The sequence below is a fragment of the Schistocerca gregaria genome, chromosome 8 (genome assembly GCF_023897955.1).
Source record: "Schistocerca gregaria isolate iqSchGreg1 chromosome 8, iqSchGreg1.2, whole genome shotgun sequence".
NCBI lineage: Eukaryota > Metazoa > Arthropoda > Insecta > Orthoptera > Acrididae > Schistocerca > Schistocerca gregaria.
In genome coordinates this window covers 61,159,942-61,182,318 of record NC_064927.1, presented here as the reverse complement: position 1 = coordinate 61,182,318, position 22,377 = coordinate 61,159,942, and the positions used below count along the sequence as shown (strand labels likewise).

The 22,377-nt window shown below is 36.8% G+C and overlaps 1 protein-coding gene across 4 annotated transcripts in view; it reads left to right on the top strand.

Annotated features, from left to right (window-relative positions):
• LOC126284042 (uncharacterized) overlaps nt 1-22,377 on the top strand; it is a 146,434-nt gene that overhangs the window by 107,503 nt on the left and 16,554 nt on the right. For 3 of the 4 annotated variants that reach the window (XM_049982617.1, XM_049982619.1, XM_049982620.1), the window contains exon 9: nt 6,466-6,696. In XM_049982617.1, the coding sequence (XP_049838574.1) occupies nt 6,466-6,696 (231 nt within the window). Of the gene's footprint in view, nt 1-6,465; nt 6,697-12,830; nt 22,373-22,377 lie in introns of those variants that run through there. The other variant, XM_049982618.1, reaches the window with a different exon arrangement.

Below are 22,377 nucleotides of genomic sequence, written 5' to 3'. Positions count from 1 at the left end.
AAGAAGAATCAGCAAAATCACTAAATCTAAACACTGGTCACATGGAGACTACCGTCATCTCCACTGCTACCAATGTATAACTTAAGCTGCAAAGAAAATGCTCAATTTACAACAACAACAAAACAAGTGCCCACATAAGTGTGTGCCAGCAGCAGAAGTGTCAAAGGCTTGTTTCAGCAGTTCTAAGAGAGTGCCAGAAAATGGTGTTATGGCACGTGCGCAGCTACGATGACGTAGGAAGCCCACATGTTCGTTTCTATATAGCATTAAGAGATGTCCTAAAGGACAAAGACTATTCAATACTTTCTAACAACAAAGTAATTTCATTGAGCATGATGTCATAACTGTTTTTAGGTTTGTTCAAGCAATTGCCAGTGGGCTCAAGTGGGCAGACCTGAAATTGCGTAAGGCAGTGCCTTCTTTTATTTTGAAGTGTGGCTGTTAGTTGTATAAGTACTAGCTTCAAACAGCCATATGCTACGTGGAAACAAATGAAAACCAAACACATTTCTGTGGCTGGGAGCTATTAAGTGAATTAAAATACATTCACATAATTTGATTGTGGAAGACAAAAATATATACTAGTTTCAGTTTTCTGATTTTATTTTATGTCCATGTTATTGGGAATCAAGCATTAATCACTTTGCAGAACAGTGAAGTTGTTCTTGTTGGTTTGCTAAAGAAATTTGCCTTTTATTAATCTTCAGCACAGAGGCAGTCTTAATTATTCATTGTCTAGTTTCAACTGTTTGTCAAATTTCAGGTGCACATTTTCATCTTCTGGCATAATGCCATAATAAAGAATCAAACAGGATATAATATAATATTGGTATTCCAAGAAAATTGGTTTCCAGAAAACACCTCTGAAAAACTTTACAGAATTGTACATATCTACTTCCCATGAAAACAATATTTTTTGATGACAGGACATGTTTCAACACTAGTCTGGTATCTCCTCTAACTTTGATATTAATTTGTTCAGTAAATTGTAGACTGGCAGCACATTGTTTTATCATTGAAACTCCACAAAAGGCATTATATTTACTTCTGGAGTACAATAGAAACTATCAATTATACAGTTTCTTGACTTTTCAAATAAATGTGTTCAATGTTTATACGGTTCAGAAAAGTCGTAAAAAAAAAGTTATTGTTCTTAGTTCTTTTGCACACAAACAAGCAAGAATTTTTTTTATTGCAATATTGTGTGGATGTAAACCTGTTTGGAAATGCTAAAACAACATAGCAGAGTATGAATTAAAAAAAATCCATGCTAAAGCCACCATTTTGCAACATATCAGGGTACTTTGAGTTGTAAAGTCTAGTTTTGAAATTAATATTGTGCCAAGGACTGCTTTCTTATTTTGCATTCCTTATTTGGCTAGAATGATGTGCAATACCTCCGTACGCCCCCCTTGAACAATATGCTGCATTGCTGCACTTGGTCACACAATGCCGAAATAGACATGAAATTCCAAAGAGAAATGTGACAAAAGGTGTATGAGCAGAGCAATCACTGAGCATGGGCTTCCTGCGTCATCATTGCTGCACATGCACAGTAATGCCTGTGTTTTGGAGATCTCTATCACAGATGAACCTATTTCTAACAGTTCATTGAAAAATATTGCAACTGGCAGTTTGAGAAGCATTACTTTCAAAGTAAATTTCCTTTTACGCAAGATGAGTTGTATTATGTGTGAGAAGGTGCGATGAATTTCTTAAATCACAGAGCTCTTGACTCTAATTCATAATCTAACTCTTTGAGGACAAGTCAATTAGAAAATTTTGGGTCCAGAAACCAGACATTTATGTCATTATTTATATTTTTCCTGGCACATTTGTGTTTGATACATCTTAAAGGGTGGTTGTTGTTGTTGTTGTTGTTGTTGTTGTTGTGGCCTTCAGTCCAGACTGGTTTGACGCAGCTCTCCATGGTACTATCCTGTGCAAGGTTCTTCATCTCTCGGTACCTACTGCAACCTACATCCTTCTGAATCTGTTTAGTGTATCCATCTCTTGGTCTCCCTCTACGATTTTTACCCTCTACTCTGCCCTCCAATACTAAATTGGTGATCCCTTGATGCCTCAGAATATGCCCTACCAACCGATCCCTTCTTCTGGTCAAGTTGTGCCACAAATTTCTCTTCTCCAATTCTATTCAATACCTCCTCATAAGTTATGTGATCTACCCATCTAATCTTCAGCATTCTTCTGTAGCACCACATTTTGAAAGCTTCTTAAAAGGGTAAGCTTTCAGATATAGTATTTGTCTTTATATGCATGTCTTACAGGGTAACACATGCAAATAAAGATCAATATTATATCTGAAAGCTTAGCTTTTCTTGTAGCTGTATTATATACATATCAATTTAAACCATGCACTTTTCCTATCTGTACGTTCAACCTATTGAACAGTGATGTTGCTATTGGGTGATTACATCACGTGGTCGGTCTATCCTCTGAATATTTGCTGTCATTGATTAGCGAGATCACGATTAGCTGATGAAAGTGCATCGAAATCTCAGTTTCAACATTTTGGAAACTATTGTGCTGCTTTTTGTGGAATTTGTATGTATACTTTCATTATATGAAAATATGCAGTGTACATGTTAACTGTGCATTGACAATATTTTCATAATGCAATTATTATTATAAATATAATTTTCCTGGGTTTTATTCCCTAAAGTACAGGGTGGTTCTTCGCCAGTCAATAAAACCTTTACCATTCAAAGGATTGATAAGTTTCACAGCTCCAAGGGAAAGTATATAGTCACTTAATATGGAGAAAGTGTATTCTAACGAAGGAAAATGTGTGTTTTCACCCAGGAAAAAGTGTATTTTTAACTGGAAAACCTGGTATTTGAGGTCGCTTAAATAATGCTGTTTCTTTGGTGGCTCACTAGAGCACACCAAGAGGCCGACCCACATGGTTCTGGTAAGCCAGCTTGTGAACAATATGTGTCATCAGTGAAGATACATTACTCCTTCCTTCTAGGGGGTGAGAAAACCACATACATAGGTAAAACCATTATTTAAAAAAAATTGGACAGAAAAATGCACCGGTACGATGTGTGTGTGTGTGTGTGGGGGGGGGGGGGGGGGTTGGAGGAAGCTGATTGCACAAAGCACTGAGATTACGAGTCATGGAACACACCAGTGACAGTGATGACTTCCAAAAACAGCAACTGCTATAGCAAGTGACAGGCAGGCGCCGGTAAGTAGGGGCGGAAGTGATGGGGAGGCAGGACTGGGGAAAGGTCTCCATAGTGATGTCCTCGTCGAGGTCTGCGGTCAGCACCAGAGGTGTCAGTGGGGGTGTCACCGATAACAACTTCACAAGCTCCAGCTATGGAGGTGGCAGCAGCTTCAGGTGCAGTGGGGGCTGCACCAACGACAGCATTTTAGGAATGGTGCGGAGGCAGGAACCCCAGATGCAGTCTGCCAGGCAGCAACCCGCTCTGTGGTGTTAACTAGACCACCTGCAACAAGAACAGGCATCTGAGGTGGCAGGTGAGGTTGGCGGGGGAGGGGGGGGAGGGGGCGGCGGCAATGGCCTCTTCACTATGGGACTTGTCGTGCGTGGCCACAGCTTGTTGAAGTGAGAAGTGACGACCAGTTGTGTCTTCCCGTCTCCCCTTCCCCACCCCCGTCCCCCGAGGACAGGAGCCCAGTTCTGCCAAACCTGCTAGCTCAAACAGGCACACCCAACTGGAACCATCATGAAGCCAATATCACCAATGAACATGGCCTCAGATGCAGCAGGTGAAGAAGCGTCCGTGGTTGCTGTCCCTGTAGCAGCTCTGCTGGGTTCTTGTCTCTACCAGAGTGAAATTTTACGAGCTCAAAAAAGGTCTAAAGCAGCTCAAGGCACATGCCAGACACATACTTCCTCATCTGAGTTTTAAATGTCCAAACCACGTGTTTGGCCTCACCATTAGATTGAGGAGGAAATGAGGGGGCTTTGAGATTGTGAACACCCCTAGCCTTACAGAAAGTTGCAAATTCTTGAGAAACAGACTGGGCCCATTGTCAGTAACCATGGCATATGGCAGTCCCTCAGTTGCAAAGATCTTAGACAGGGCCAAAATAGTGGCCGCAGTGGATGTGGATACATAGGGAAACTTGGACTAGCCGTCCACTACCGATTTAGGAAGGGCCTAACAAAATTGACATGTAGTTGCTCCAATGGATGCTGCGGTGTTGGCCAGGGAAAAAAAAAGTTTTCTGTGGCTCACCTGTTCCTGAATACAGTGAGTGCAAGCGGTGATAATCTGCGGAATCTGCAGGCCAACTACAGAATCGTACAATGCAACAGGTGCCTGTCACTCCTGGATAGAGAGAGAGGGTGAGGGAGGGGGGGGGGGGGGGGGGGTGGACTCTTTCACGGTAATGTGGGCCAGAAAACTAGTAGCACAATCTATCCTGTGCGAAAACAGAGACGAAAAGTCAGAGCATAGGGACTCCTGTTGCTGATACAGAACTGGGTCTGACACTAAATTTACGTCGTCGACAATGGAGAAACCGAAAGCGTTAAACGTATCTAACTTGAAAAAGTCTGCAGTATGGGAATGATCCGCAACAAGAAATGTGAGAGGGCAAACAGCAGATTTGTAAGAGGAAGGAGCAGAAAACTGATCTAAGATTGGAATCTTCCATGAAACTGGTGTGAGGGGAGGGGAACCCAAGTCCACGTACTTTTGTGCATTTACTAAAGTCACTCTGACTCCTGTGCCCATTTGTGCTTTTAGCAGTTTATTTAACACACCCAAGTCAATAAACAATTTGTTTGGGAAAACAGTCATTGTAGAGATAAAATTCATGTCCATTGGTACTACTGTGTCCAGCGAATTTGGAGAGGAGCTACACGCCGATGCAGTGTGGCCTTTCTTTCGACACTTGTTGCAAAATGCCCAATGCTTAGCGCACGCAGCACACGTGTCGGGTGAAGTAGTGCAAGCAAGATGGAAGGGGGCACGCGGCCACTGCAGTGGCGCAGTCTGTTGCTACTGTGCCTGTAACTGACACTGCCCCATGCAGCACTGAGTCAAAGGTTGTACTGCTGCAACAGCTTCCCCATTTCTCCGTCATCCAGAACAGTTGCAGCATCCCTAACAGTGGTTGACTGAACAATTTCTGATACCTCCCCTCATGTGCAGCAATCTAATTGCCTGCAGCCTGTGACACTTCAAAGGAGTGTGCTGTATTGAGCACATCCGTAAGCATCAGACTCGCACATTGAAGTGCTTTTTTGCAGACTTCCCTACTCGGGACCAGACAAATAATAAGTTCGTGCACCTTGTTATCAGGATAGGATTCGTGATGGGTGCTAGTGACAAATTTACGACAATGGCTCAACCGGTGTAATTTTGCAGCCCAGGCTTTGTAAGATTGGTTTGGGTATTTCTGACCAGCAGTAAAATTCTAAAAGCGTCACAGTGATGTACACTCTGTCACAGTAATAGGTTGAGAGAAGCTTGCACATTTCATCAGATGATAAGCAGGCCTGTTCTTGCAAAGGCACCACTTGGCACAACAATTGATACATGCACGCGAAAGCCAGGAAAGAAAGAAAGCCCTACTCAGGTTTGCATCACCCACAAGAGAAACTTGGAAATGTTAGAGTAACCGTGTCTTGTAGGAGTCCCAACTTTCAGCTGATTCACCATATTCTGTAAAGGGTGACAGCTGCACTGATAGTAAACTGCTGTGAATACGCGCAGATGCCACTTTCCTGAGAGTGGTGACGAGATTTTGTTGTTGTTAGTGAAAGCTTGACACTTGTCAATGAGATGTTGCAGTATTTCTTCCATGGAGATGTTCGGCAGGCGATTTAGCACTGTTGCTAATACACAGATAAAATGTAACTCTCACTTGTCGCAAAGTTTTTTATAGCAATAACAAATATGAACATGGAACATAGTACTTTACATAGTAACACATAAGACATAGGTTGTGGATAGCACTGAACACATTGAGTGGACAACAGTAATACAGTATAAAGAATAGGTTGAGCACTCATTTGCAGTCACTTAAATAATGCTGTTTCATTGGTGGATCACCAGAGCATGCCAGGGGACTGACCCAGATGACCTCTATAAGCGGGTCTGTGACAATGTATGGGCGTGCGCTCTCTGAAATCGTGCACGTTATGAGTGAAGGTACATCACTTACCTCTCAGAATTATTTGCTGCTTTGATCTCTTTACTTTTCATTAAGACTGTGATCTTCTACTTCTACTGTCAGTTCTGTAGGTACCAAAGTGTATAGATTATTGAAATTTGTGTTTAGAGTTTAAATCCATTGCAGCATATTGAAATTATTGTTGGTTCAAATTATTTTAGTTCAATCGTTATAATTTCTTCATATTACGTTGATGGTATACAAGGGTATTAAATGAAACGGTACTCTGCAATCAAAGAAAGAATTAGTCAACTGTAAAGTGCTACTATGTATTTGCATTTGTTTCAGGAGGAGGAGGAAGTCGAGGAGGAAGAAGAAGACGATGATGAGGACGACGATGACGATGATGAGGATGAAGATGATGATGACGATGATGATGATGAAGATGAGGATGATGAGGAAGAAGACGATGACGACGATGATGAAGATGAGGAACCAGATGATCAGGATGCAGCTGACGACGATCCTGATGAGGAAGATGAAGAAGACGATGAGGAGGAGGAGGAGGACGACGAGGATGTAAGTGTGAAGAGATGAGAAAATATCAATTGTACACTCACTAGACTAATAAAGTATCCTTCTATGCCAGAGTGGCACTGTCTACAGCTAGGATATGTTGTCAGCATTACTGCTTTCTGTGCCTTATCAGTTTTATTCTAGAGGTAGACGATTCTGAGACAGCCTTTTAATCTAGTATTCTTACAAAATTTATATTATTATTTAGTACGTATGGAAATATTAACATTCACATAAACCTGCAGAGACTCAGTTCTAATTTCACAGTCAGTTTGGTGTTCACTGGGGCTTTTATTCCACTTTAACTTTCAGATGATGTGGGGGGAAGGTTCCATTTATAATCAATAAGGGATCTTGTTTTGACAATGGAAAAAAGTGACTGTGACTGATTGACTGACTGACTGACTGACAGAGCATTGAGCTCTATCCCCTTGTATCATTTGTAAAACTCCCTAAACAAAAACTAAATGGAGTTTATTGAACTTCTTATGATATTGCTCTTCAGATATTCAATTTTGTTCTATTTAACTCACATTTTGTGTCAATTTTATGTGTATGTTGTTTTATCCAGTTGCATTTACTTTCAGCTGTTCTGAAGATCACGATGAGTAATATTAAGTACTGTGGTTTGTATTTCATTATGTCACATGCTGTCAGTAGTGTTTAATTTTTGATGTGTCTTTTTTTCCCCCACTATTAACTGTGTTTAATTTTTTTCACCATAGTCTTCCCCTCAGCACAGTAAATATTGTGTTATGCTATTTTTTTCTTTAATTGCTTATCTCAACCACTGGTCAATTTTCAGAGCTGTAGAGCAGTTGATGTCCTTTTTGTTTGAAATATCAAATTCTGAACCAGACATTCTTCACTGTGAGCACAAGTTGCCAGTTCACCTAATTTTCCCAACTATGTATGTTCTTCATTGTATCTTGAATCTCACAAGGAGATGTGTTGTTGCATTTATAACATGTTTCACAATTTGTGTTTAGTCAGAAAGGCATTATTGTCTTCAAAGCAATGCATTATTGAAATTTCTATAAAATATGAAGAAAAATCACTTTTTCAAGCTACATAAAGTCAGCGAGTTACCAAGGTGTTTGAGATATATGTTCAAAGCAGTAATATGTTACTTTATCCACTCTTCTCAAAATGTACATTCTCAGAATATAGCATTAAACCTCTCCATGATTCACTGCGCTTCTTTGTAGTGTCCTCGAATGGAGTTTAATAAGCATTTCCACAACACTCAAACGCGCACTAAAAGAACTCGTTACAAAGTTTGCCACTTCTCTTTCAATCGTCTCTGTCTCCTGTATTAATAGTGTTTTGTGAGGGTTCCAAACTGACAAGCAGTATTCAGAAATCAATCAGTTGAAGATTTTGTTAATTTGTCACATTAAAATTCGTACAGATGCCAGTATTAGATAAACTGCCTTGTCGTATAACTAGTTTTATGTGAATGCTGCACTTAAGTTTGTTTAAAGCACATAACACTAGGTATTACATGCTAGTTAAACTTTACAGTGATTAATCATCACTTGCATAATTGAACAGTGGGTCTTTACACACGTTTACCTGTATGCACAGTGCATTACTTTTCTTAGTTCTTGGGCCAACTACCAGCCACTGCACCAGGTGGTGACACCTCGCTTTTCTCCCTACATTTTCTTACAAATTTCCAGCATTAAGACTTCATTATATACAAAACCAGCTGAAAAGAGCTTTATGGCATTTCCAATGTTATCCGCTATGTTATTTATATACATCATGAACAGTAAGGGTTATACAACAGCACTTCACTGGGATATGTCCAAAGTCAATTTGATATTCAGGTCACCTCTTCAGAAGAATGGAACATTGCAGTCATAAAGGAAACAAGAATCCTTTCTCTAGTCATGCCCTTCATTTATTTATCCTTTGATACTGTTGTGCCCATCAGTCCAAAGACTGATGTGATACAATTGTCCTTACTAGCCCTTCCTGATCAAATATCTTCACCTCTACATAACTACCATAGTCTACATCCATTTGAACCTAGGATTAATATTTGAGCCTTGATTCCCCCCCCCCCCCCCTCCCCCCCTCCCCCCCCCCTTCATACACACACACACACACACACACACACACACACACACACACACTCTCTCTCTCTCTCTCTCTCTCTCTCTCTCTCTCTCTCTCTCTCTTTCTCCTCTCCTTTTCCAAACTGACAATTCCTTAATTCCCTGATGCCTCAGGTTATTTGCAAGTTATAGATCCCTTCTTTTAGCCAGGCTTTGCCTTTTGTAGGACATCTGCAACTGAGAGACGTGATTAATAGAATGACATCCACTTCAGTTGTAATAATGATTTATTCAATCTGCGACGAGTTTCAGGATGTGAAAATCCCATCTTCAAGTGACTGGTGTATTTGTGAGAGAGGACCAAACAGCGAGGTCATCAGTTCCATTGGATTAGGGAAGGATGGGAAAGAAGTCGGCCATGTCCTTTCAAGGGAATCATCCTGGCATTTGTGTGAAGCAATTTAAGGAAATCACAGAGAACCTAAATCAGGATGGCCTGATGTGAGTTTGAACCGTCGTCCTCCCGAATGCGAGTCTGTAGTGTTAACCGCTGCGCCACCTCGCTCGGTTGTCTTGAAGTGTAGAAAAACTGTTGGAGAGGAGGGAGGAAATATAACATAACATGTCTGTGCAAACGAGGGGAGCAGACTAATGAAGCAAGAGGTCAGGAGGCGCCGAATGTCGCAGGCACAAACAGTGTGCAAGGAGGTAATCTGAAGACTTTATTAATGAAGGTATGGTAAATCAGGACTGACTGGTCCAAGCGCTTACAATACTTTATTTAAGTGAATAATAAAATATAAACGAGCCATGAGTGGGTGCTAAGCTAGATAACTCTCAGGCATGTAAACAAAGTGATGTTTTAGGCAACAAGGTAACGGTATGTGGGCAAAATGAGTGAACAGAGAATAAGAAATAGTAAAAAACAGTGATATAAAAAAGAATGGTAAAATAAACTATGCCAATTAAACAATCATCATATTTGTAGGATACATTATGGGATCAAGTTACGTCAAATGAAATATATAAAAAACTATCATAAAACTCTGAAATGTTAGTGGAACTATGAAAGCAGTGAAATAACAAAATAACATGGTTTGGCTGAATACCCTGCATTATACAAAATGTTACTGATATGGAAAGATGATTAAGCGGTGAAATAAATAAACAAATGGAGGTTCAGAAAAATAGACTGGAATATGTGACATATTACTTAAGAAACTTATAATTATTTAACAGTACCATATGTAGTGGTTTGCTGATTTAGTGTGCATAGTGGATTTTGGTTCAAGTTGCACAAAATTTCAATTTATTCAAATAAATTAAGGATTAATCTGTTGGCTATAGGTGGAGTATACTTAAGTTGTTGTTGTTGTTGTTGTTGTTGTTGTTGTTGTTGTCGTCTTTAGTCCTGAGACTGGTTTGGCGCAGCTCTCCATGCTACTCTATCCTGTGCAAGCTTCTTCATCTCCCAGTATGTACTGCAGCCTATTTTTTTTTGTATTATGGGTAGAATGCTTGTATGCTTTTAGGTGAATAGTTAACACAGATAGTGAATTACTTACATCCAGGTGTTCTTTGAACCGAATGATGAATGCACCAATTATGATGTTTTACTCAGTATGTTTATTTATTTATTTTTTTATTACTTTTTATCACTGTTACTGTACCAATTTTAGCTCATTGTGTCCTGTTTAGCCTAATGTACCATTTCGTTGTTGCCAAAAAATAAGTGTCAATTTTTTTTACCTAGCTTGGCAGTGTACCACAGATTGTGTATGTTTTATTATTCATTTAAATTAAGTATTGTAAGCACTCGGACCAGTCAGTCCCAATTTTCCGTATCTTCGTTGATAAGGACTTCAGTTTATTTCCTTGCATACTGTTTGCAGCTGCAGCTACCTCCAGACCTCTGTGATGCTTCATGCTGTCCTTTTTGGCATTCATAGCATGCAAGTGCTCGATGGTGGACAGTGTGAGAACACTGGCTTTGATTACTTTTTCCTTCGTCGTACCCATCCAGATATTACATTTTTAGATCCATTTGATTATTAGACCCTCTCCTCTTTCATCTAGATCCATCTGAGATGTAAGGGTTTGGTGTCTTTGTACTGACTGGCCTAACCAAATGTCATGTGTGACCAAATAAAATAAGTGAGTCATTCTGGTTTTTACAGATGTATTACGTTATATTGCCTTCCTCATCTCCCACTGTGTTTTACATTTTTTTATGCAGCTGTTGATGTGTCTTTAACATCCAGAAATCAGTCATGGATTAATAAATCATTATTACAACTGAAGTATATGTCATTCTATTAATCACAACTTCCTCATTAGTTATTCGATCTACCCATCTAATCTTCACCATTCTTTTGTATCAACACATCAGATGTTTTAGATTTCTACATGACTGAACGGTTTATCATCCACATTTCACTCCGTACAAAGCCACACACAATACAGGTACCTTCAGAAGTGACTTTTCTTTATTATGGTGCACAGAATGTACATTGAAAGGTCAGTGAATTCAACCATTTATACTGCCTCCACCTTTCTCTGAGAGGTAGTAGCATGATTTTGTCTATTTGAATTTTGAGTATATTATTTTTTCTGAATTTTGCTTCCTAAAAGTAATTAGATAATGTTACAAAGTTTTGTGTGAATTTTCATTGCTCAGTTCTTTGTTTGACTTGACCTCGTTCTGTACCTTTTTGGTTGCACATGGATAATTCAGCAGCTTCAGGTGAGCAACTTTTGTTTGTTTATGATGATATTTTGTTCATGTTCAGACATCTGCTGTAAATACAAAAAAAAATGTGAACCAAATAGTGAGGTTTTTGCATGGTGTTTTTATGATGTTTAGGTTACACTGTGTGACCATAAGTCTCCAGACACCCACTAATGCTCATTCTGAAGGTGCCATCCACACAGCTTAATTTTGCTACTATTGTAGTGTATACTTTTTACAGAAAAACTTCTGCTAAATACTTAATTTGTTTCCACCTTTATAAAAGCGTAGTGCCAAATTTTTGGGTGAATTGATTTGGCATGAAACAATTGTTTTTTATCATTGATATTTGATAGGGTTCACGTCAGCAATTTGTGTTGACTAGTCTAGTAAACCCACATTATTTTCTTTGATGTATGATACGTCGGTCTTGGATGTGTGGAAGTATTATTGTGCCAATACTGGAAGTTCAGATTTAAAGTGTTTCTACGTGATGGTAGAATGGCATTGTCCAAAATGTTTTATATACACTTGTATTAATTTTGCTATTGATCAAAATGCATTGCATGCTAATCAGCACCAGACCATTACACAAACTCTACTGAATTTCATTATTGCTGCAACAATTTGAAATAAATGCCATTAACTGAATTACCTGTCAGTGCTTGGCATAAAATGTCAATAACAACATAAGAGAAACATTTATTTCATGGTAAATACCATTTGCTGGGAATCCACGAGGTTCACTCTTGACTGTCTTAGTACCAGTTGTGACTCATCACTTTTAAAAACATTCTTCCATTGCACCTCAGACAGTGATTTCATTGTTTGCCCTATCCGACAGACATCGGTTATTTATTATTGAGAGGAACAGCAGCAACAGTGGAATATTTTTCTACTTAATAGTTCATTTTATCGATAACTTCTGTACCTAAGCTGCATTAGAAGTCCTTTATAATAGCAGGCAGGGATGTTCGATGATCGGTGTTCTGTTCATAATATAGTTTGCATATCAGTAAATTTGCAAGCTGTTCCATTGTGGTGACTGGATTTACTGCGTCCCTGATCTTTCCGTAATAACAGCACAATTGGGATCATGTAAGTACTGTGATGTAGTACTTGATCTTGAGCCACTAAAATCAGACCCCACTCAAAGTAACTCATTTATATCCATTAATCTTTTCTAATCTGTGATGCTGATATATCATGTTTACATTTGTATGCCCTTAGATAGATAACATGATGTCATACATAACGTGTTCAGTGGGGTTTCTAGAGACTTTTGGCCACATATTGTATGTCAGCAAAACATGTCAATGTTGACTTGTGGTTATATTATTTTACAGGAAAGGAGAATACTGAACAGAATATTCAACAATTTCCCCTGAAAATGGAGGGTTGCCAAGTACATAAATAAGATAACACATATGATGTTATGTTTTTTTGAAACTAAAATGAAAACTTGCCTTATAAATTGAATCTTGATAATGTTCAAGATGGTGTCAAAAATGTAATGAACAAAATTTTCTGCATTCATTGCTGATGCGGAGCCATCTACATTGGCACTGATGTGGCGCCATCTACATTGGCAAAGAAGAAATATTTTTCTATGTCTAACTACTCTTTTCAGAGAAAGGATCTGAAAACTGCAATCAATTCTAACATTAAGAATAAAACTTCTGCAACATATTTTCAAATATTTTGCTGATAAATGCAGGAATTGTGAATAATTGACTATTGAGAGCCTATGTTGAAGGCTGCGTAATAAACAAGGCCACCATGGACAGCGGTATGAACATGAAAGTGTGCCAAAGATGGGTAGACATACCTATAAGTGTTACCAAATGTCAACACACTAAGTTGAACCAGACTGATCTGGTGACTGAAAATTCAGATCATATTGTGATGAACGTCCCATAAATGAAAGTTTTGTCACAAATTGTGAAAAATAGCAACTGAGCTGTCAGATTTAGAGGCAAGTGTACAGAACAGAAACCATAAAAAGGAAATGTTTCTACAATAGTCATCTTTGTTCAAGGAAATTTTTAAAACTATAATTCAACAAGATTTAGGAAAGCGGAATGTCTGTTCATGTTTGGTGGAGTGCAAGTTGTTTGATTACAGAAGGAAATTGCTAGATATTTCATTCACACAATTGGCCAACATCCATCTTTTCTGTAAACATCATTTGTGATGGTGTAGCAAAGGCATCCACCGTGGTCACATTGTGCCTGTTACTGCATTACAGGTTGACAAAACAAATTTCCAGCCAAAACTATGTTGTGGCCAGTAAAGATTACTTTGAGAATGAGTAAAGATATCTTGCTTATACTTTATAATTTATGATTTTGTAATACAATTCACCAAACTTTATAGACTCACATTGCAATTCAAGTTAACAGCAAGCTGAGCAAGGGCATGTTATTTTTCTAAAACTTCCCCTTCAAGTGGATCTGCCAAATGTGAGAGATCATTCATGGCATATAATCTTAGTTCATCAGGATGATGCATAATTTTAAGAACAACACCAGATGGATGCCATGGTGAATTTTCAAGGCAGCTAGCATCAGGGGGAGTTAGGATAGAACTGCAAAAGATGGTGCTTAAATACGAGACAATAAACTGTTTACACGGTTGTAGATAATTTTAAAGAATAAAAATATTTAGCAGAAAGTGCTTTGTGTAAAAATAAATATACATTTTTTTTATGCACACTGGATTCTTACAGTTCTATGTGTAAAATGTTCTGTATTATGCAACATTGGACCAAAATTAATATAACGCTGAAGACATATTCCCATATGACACAAAAGTAATCTGATTTGTGGGAATCTTCACGAAGTTACCAATTTCTTAGCTATCAACATTCATTTCTTTTGGCTTATCCGGAAATTAGAAAGATTTCATGTAATAAATACAATTTTTTTAGGATAAAAGAACAATACTTGAATGCCATGTCAGTTTTTACAATCACATGAACTTGATAAAAAAGTGAAATGAGCTGATTGGTTTACTGCCATGAACATTTTAGAGAGAAAAAGGACAAAATTATTATTTAGTAATTACATATTTTTCAAAATACTGTGACATTGTTTATAGCATCTTGCTGCCAAACTTACCAAGTATTAGGTAAAAATGTATATGTTATTTGGGAGAAAAAATAAATTTTCATTGATGCAATGCCTCAGTGACCTCACTTAAATGAGGCTATACTCCACATTCCCAGTATGTTTTCTGTCCCTGTGTTTCACCTGTATAAGTACTGTGACCACAGATATATTAGTCATCAAAATTAACTCTGATTCCAGTATAAAAGGCTCTGAATTGTCCCAGTTGAAATTAAAGCATATTGTCACCTGGAAAGTGGTAGCTGGAAATGTCTTTGCAGACCGACATGACAAATTACTGTGAACATCGTTAAGTTTGTTGATAATAAGAATTAGAAAGGAATGAGGCAATTCCCTTTCAAGGTTTTAAAATTTCGCAAGATAGTTGTGAGAGAGACATGTAAATAGGAGGGAAATTTTGTATATACCCTAAAGAAAAAGAACCAAAATACTTACAGTAACTATTCCATTGGTAATGGCGTGCTTGCAGGCAGCAGTTTCTGTGATATTGTGAACAACATTATCAGATGCTAAATTTTCTTTAAGATCATAACTTTTGTTGGACAGCAGTGAAACTCAGTTGTGTCAGAATAACTGACAAGAAATATCCTTTCTATAGGATTTGGTTTTTATGGCTGCCAACATTAACAAGTGAAGCATTTGTGTCTAAAGGACAAGATATATTGTGAATGGGTATGCTGGATCAAAATATTGGGGAAAAAAAGAAGTGTAATTAAGGAGGATTGGTTCATTCAGATGATATGTGTATTCTCAAATTATGTGCAGTGAATAAATGCTGGCAAAGTGACACCATGTGAGACATACTGGTAAACAAAAGTTCCAAGCAGTGTTTATTGCTGCTAGACTTTTTAAGGTTCTGCTGCACACTACTGTAATAATAAAGGGGCATGTGCTGTTGATAACTTCATTCCCTTTTGGGGACATAAACAAGACGTTGACACTGTTCTGGCCATGACCACAGTTGACTTTGGCAGATATGTTCTATGTTTCTGATTAAATTATTTTGCTCGTGAGTTTCTGTGCCAGTTTGCACACTCGCTCTCATAAAAGTGACTAGCTTCATTCTTTTTTCCTCCCTGCATTCTTTTTCCTTATCATCATCATCATCATCATCATCATCACCACCACCACCATCCTTCAACCCTTATTTGGCACTGATACACATTTTATTATATTCATAGCGTGAATTTCATCATAAAATAATTGTTTGATTTCTTCTGTTGAGCTCTACTCTTGCACAATGGTTATTCATCTTATTTTCATCCAGTGCTCATGTTGGTGGTTCCAAATTTCCTGTTCAGCTGACCATATTTATTTTACTACAGTTGTTTTCTTCATATACTACAAATCAGATAGAATATATGCAAAATGTGATTTAGAATATATTTATGTTATTTTAGGAAAATTTCTTTTATTATGTAATGTTTGATTGAATTAGCTTAGGAAATTAAATATCAGTAAACACAGACAGCTGATAACAAATGGAAGTAAATATAGTGATAAGTTTCTTTTAATAGATATTCTCTGATTTCCTAGATTTGCCTGCTAACTGAAATTGGTGAAAGTATAATTAATGTTGTTCAGTTTTGTTATGACTTGGAATTTTTTCCAGTTTTTCTTAACATTTAGATCAAATGGTATTTTTGGCCATTTAACACACAGCATAAAATATCCAAATAGTTCAAGTAATCAAGCAACAGCAGAAGTACTTGTAATAGATGTATTTAATGTGTTAGATTTACAAATTTCTAAAGAATATAATTAATTGAGTTGAAGCATAATTTCTGAAAATTTCTGTGCTTTCTTTTCAGTATGCATCAATGCTAGCTTGCAGAGATGACAGTGAACAGAAAATTACGTTATGGAGTCAAAGTTATTATATTGATCACCTAAATATTAATTGTTTAAACTTGCATTTTGTGTTTCAGCTGGCAAGGTATTGCCTAAGATGTAGAGCTGCACATTTTTACTTATGTGGAGTTTATATTTATATTTTATATTTTTTGCCTAAAGTTCTGGATAAAATATATGTGGATGTTGGAGAAGATATCTGAGGAAATCTCGCAGGAAATTAAAAATAGCATCCGACACATTTAAGGCACCCATAAAGAAACTGTTATTGAACATTATCAATGGATGTACAAAATCACATAACATGCACCCATTTGGAGTAGGGTTAGAAATGTGGGAGATTTTGGAAAAAAAATTCAGTTTGTGTGGAAAGAACACATGTCAGTTTACTTATTAAAAATAACATCATATTCTTCCAGTACTATGGAAATTTCTATAAAAAGTTATTTTCAGATATGGAATTTTAAAACATATTGAAAAGTGGTGCAAAATAACATCAAGATAATGGCATATAAGTGAAGTAGTTGTAAATTTCATATTTTTGTCGTCTCGTTTATGAATCACAGAGAAGATGTATGCAGACTTCCATAAAATAATATAAATTGTGTAATTGCTGACTTAGTTCCACTTAAATAAATCGTGATGAACCTGACAAAACAAACGTATCATACTTTTAAGTTGTCACTGCTCTATCACAGAATATTTGTCGGAGACATACCTAATGTTGTCATCTTGGATGAGTTTTCTTGCACAAGCAACTGCCAAGTATAGAAGAAAGAAATATTGTGTTTGAAAACTTTATGGAGACAAGGAGACAGGCATACAAATTAAGAACTTATTTTTGTCAACAAAATGCATAAAAAGGACTCAAATAATGAACACATTCAGGGGAGAAAAGTGCTGTTTTATAGTCACCAATAATCCATCCAACTCTATCATCTGTCTGAAAGAGAAAATAAGTGCTTCACTAAGAGAACAGTCACATTGAAAGAATGCCACAGAAAACTTTTTTAATCATTTTCATTCATCATGTTGCAAGAAGACACCAGTGCTGCGTGTTCTACCCTTTTTTGTCTTTCTATGAATAACAGCGCATTTTGTGAAGTATATAGTATATTTATATTATCAAAAATAATCAAGTTTGTTGTGAAGAATGATAGTGTGGTATTAAAATACAGTCTGGTAAAGGATCAACGGCATTCTGATACATCAGGATTTATCCATGATGGTGTTAAACAGAAGAGTTACTTCCACGATCTGGTGATCAATAAATTTATGACATGTAAGTGTAAATGCATCGTATTACCATTTGCATGAAGAAAAGATGCTGAGTGAATTGGAATTAAGAAGGTAAAAAGCAAGTGGGATAGTATGACTTACATTATAACAGAACATTGAGAAAACTACATATGGAAATAGTTACAACTAGTGTTTAAATACCAGTGCCAAGTGTGTTAAAAGGTGTCAGGGAATAGAAGATTGCGAATCTCATTGTAGATGCCAGCTACATTGTACCCAAGGAACTGAGTGTAATATCAGTGGGAAAGATGTGTATACAATGGATTCTGAAAAATCAAAGTGTTAATATGTTATCTAAGATAAAATGTGCATAATTTTATACTCAGTATGGAACATTTTTGTTTCTTCTGGAGAACAGATATAACATCAAATGAAGTTACTTGCGTCAAGATAGCACAGGGCCAAGTTGAACAAACATTAATCTGTTTTCATTTCAGATTAAGGAAAATTTGTAGCCAGAGTAAGAGTATTCATATTGTGTATGACAGTTTCAAGTGATGAGGATAAAAATTAGTTTCACAATAATTATTGTTGTTGAGCGGGCTCTGGAGAGCTCAGTATTTTCAACAAAAGTGACAGAGTAAAAGTGTGATGTTTCTTAAAAAATATGTATACTCATATGCCATTCTCAGTATAGAGATTAGATCAGAGTATATTTTGTCTGTATACACTGAAAATGACTTAGAGGTTTCAGGTATATCTCATAACAGGACAAATTAAAAACTTTTAAACTTCAATGAATGTGCAAGCATAATGAAAGTATGCAGAAGTGAATGAGGATAACAGAAGACTCTGACAAGAACATTGAAGAATGAACAACAAAATATTGCTTTATTCAACAGTGGACTAGTTACGAGAGACATGACTAATTGTGTACCACAAAAGGATAGTGGAGTCACCCCACACTAGTCAATAACCTCCGCTGAACTGTGTCTCAGGAGTATAATCTGGAGGGTACTGGAGCTTGAATTGCTTAATGCTACTGCAAGTCTGACAAGATTTTATTGAAGAAACTAGTGAAATCTGTTGCCATAAAAAGATGTGAAAAACAAGAGGGCTTTCATGCAGTGAGTAAGAATAGCATTCCTGAAGTGTCTACTAGAAGAAAAGGCGGCAAATATACTTCACTCTATTCAGAATTTTTCAATTTCTAATGCCGAGAGTTAATGTGAAACTTGCATCGGAAATCAAAGTGTAACATATGTGACACAAATGTTATTGTAAGTAGAATACACTTACTATATAAACGTTGAAATTCAAGATGAAAGTGGAAGAAATCTGTCTTTACATCAAACCCTGACTCTGCATTCTGAAAGTGATTAACAGGCCTCACTACCATCTGAAAAGCTCAAATCGTGTGTTCAGTTTAAGCATAAGCTATTTATTCTTGTCAAGGTATTCGTCCAAGTGAAGAAAGAGATGTATGTGTTCATAAAACATACATATTGGAAGTATTATTCTAAATAATACAGAGTGGTGATTGTTGATTTGAAAAGAAAGTAGTGAAAATTAACAATTATATCTTACAACGAGTGATGGGTTTCTGTATTTAGGGCAATGAAGTAAATAACTGAAAAGAAAATATTGTAAATTAAAAGTAACGTCATAGAACCAGTGATGAGTTTCTCTACGTAGGACACTGAAGGAAGTAACTGGATGAACAGAAAAAAGAAATAAACAGAAGAGTAAAAGGGGCCATGAACACTTTCATGTTTCCTGTGTATCTGAAATGGAAAGTTTCCAATCAGTGCTGCTGTTGACGATCAGATAGGAACTTCTAATGTTAAAACCATTCAGAAAGTAAGAGTTGCCAGTGGGCAATTGAAAGATGCATATTGCGAAGTATTGCAGGAAAACAAGCCATTGGATTCGGGGACAAACTGGAGTGGAAGACATAATTATAACACTAATAAAATCAAACAGGCATGAGTGGAACATTTTGTCAAGCAAATTGATGATAGACGAACTAACAAAATCATTCTGTAGATTTCAAGAAATAAGAAAGGATAGGGGCTTTAGCCAAGCAGAAGATGACCTTACGACATTGTAAAACAAGCAGGAGCAAGTTGTATGCATACGGCTGTGAACTGTAATGCAGGGAGAAGTATGAATGAGGCCTCTGCTCACTTGTGGGTGTCAAACAGTTGAGAGTGAGTGAGTGTTTTTGTGATGAGGTGGCATGTTAGTTGGAGCTACTGCAAGAAAGTTGAGTCTCAGAGATTCTATACTGTCCGGTACATGAAAGTGACAGTCTTACTCTGTAGTTAATGCCTTACTATGTTGTGGACAGTCAAAATTAGAAAACCTGAAATAAGTTACATGAGACTTAAATAACAAAATATAAATACACTTTATTGTGTATAAAATAAAGAAGGGGCACCAATACACAGTATTAGCATGTTTGCTAGATGGAGTGATGAACAGATAAACCACGTGTTCATAAGAAAGAGAGAGATATTTTGAAGAAAAGGAAGGAAGTTGTTACTTCTTATTGCATTATTGCATCACTGCAAGTCAAGTGGTGTGTGTGTGTGTGTGTGTGTGTGTGTAGGGAATAACTGTTGATGTCAGAACATTCTGGTTGGTTATAAACTGAACCTTTGGAACATCAAAAACGATGTGAAATACTTGTTGTTAATGTGAGACAGAAAATTGTTTACAAAATAGTTGTCTGCTTTTGATTTGAAGATAAAGAAATGGAAAATATGACAGGTTTTAAAATAAATGGTGAATCTCAGCAAGACAGTAAAGATAATCAAATGTAGAAAAGTATTTGCAAGTAACTGAAAGTAAAAAAGAGTGAAAATAGCTGTTTCACCAGAGAAAGATAATTGAAAAATCTGTTGTGTTGTGAAAACTCTTCATTAGTTTCAAAAAGTTTTTAGTCTTTTGTCATGTCTAACGCAACGTAAGTAAGTAAGAAAATCTTTGTAGTCACAAAATTTGCGTGGATGATGTTTGGTAATGGTGGGATTGCTGATGGTCAGTAGAGTGTGAAAGAAAAGAAAAAAAGATATTTCAAGTTCTGAATTTTGAAGTTCTTTACACAAAATTTAACAATGGAAACTCCAGGTTTGAATATCAACAATATAAGGAAAAGATAGATTGCTACTCACTGTAAAGATGACAAATTGCATTGCAGACAAGCACAACGAAAAAACACTTACACATTAGCGTTGGACCAAAGTCTTTGTCAGAAAAGCAAAAACACACACATTCATTCACACAAACAAGCAAATCTCACGCACACATGACTGTCACCTCTGGCAGCTCGAACGCACTATTACTTCTGGTCGATCTGCTAGAGATGGCGATCATGTTTGTGGGTTATGTTTGCTTATGTAAATAAATGTATGTGTGTATGTGTTTTCTTTTCTGATGAAGACTTTGCTGAAAGTTAATGTGTAAGTGTCTTATTGATGTACTAGTCTGCAACTTGACATGTTATCTTTACGAAGAGTAGCAAACTGTTTTCCTTATATTATTTATACAGAGTGAAATTTAATTTGGCTGATGGGTATGGGAAAACAGGACAATATAGCAGAAAAGTTACTGAAAGACATCCTATACAGTTATGCAATAGACTGTCTGGCCAGTTTGCACTTCAGTAGGCAATTTTTTTTTTTAAGTCAAAGAATCAGATAAATATTCACGGATGTATAACAAGAAAAATCAAACAATAAATAAAGTTCATAGGCTAGTTAGAGAAAAGAGCTGAAAGAGGAACTATAAGAAGAAAAGAAAAAGGGTGAGGAAATAGACAACTCACAGTTTTTAAGTATTTAGGGATATTTTAGGCAGCGCACGGAGTGAATACCACAATCTTAATCAAATTACAAATATTGGAGAAGGAGACTTAACACCTGCAAGGTCTAGAAAAGCTGAGGGTAGACTAAAATTCACATACCATTGAAAAACAAACAACAACTTAGATGTTTTATATGAGAAGGAGTGAAATATTTAAAATGAACAATGAGATAGAGAGCATATTGGTAGTGTGTGTGTTAACAATGAACTGTATATGATATTTCTCATCAGGTGAAGGACAGAAACATCATCTATGTTGCTCTGTTGTGTAAGTGAGCATATAGGTAAGAAAAAATTGCAAGGAAAGAAACTATCACAAAATATTTTACGTGTATGTTGAAAATAGTTTCTTCAAATAAAATTGATTCACATGTTGCAGGTGCGCATATAGCATTTTTTTTATTGCATAGAGTGAAGTACTTTTCTAGATAGCATCTGCTGCATAGTGTTTCAACAGAAAGGAGCAGCTTAATTACAGCTGATGGTTTCTGTGGTGCAGTGTTGTGTTTTAATAGTCTTCAGCTGTTATCAGTTTTAATTTATTTGCATTGTTTAAATTCCAAGCCAGTTCCATTGTAGTGCAACTTGAAATTGGAGGCCATCTTGCTGTTCTTATTTGGCTATATTTAAAAAAGACAGAAGTGAAATCAGTTTTTTTTACAGGATGCATAATATTTGCTGGTAAATTAGCACTCAGGTCAGAGACTAAATTAGGTTTTATGTCAACCTCTTTTGGCAGAAGAGCACCTTTTTAACAAATTCCATTTGATTTTGCAGTAATTGATACTGATACTTTTCTCATTCTTTG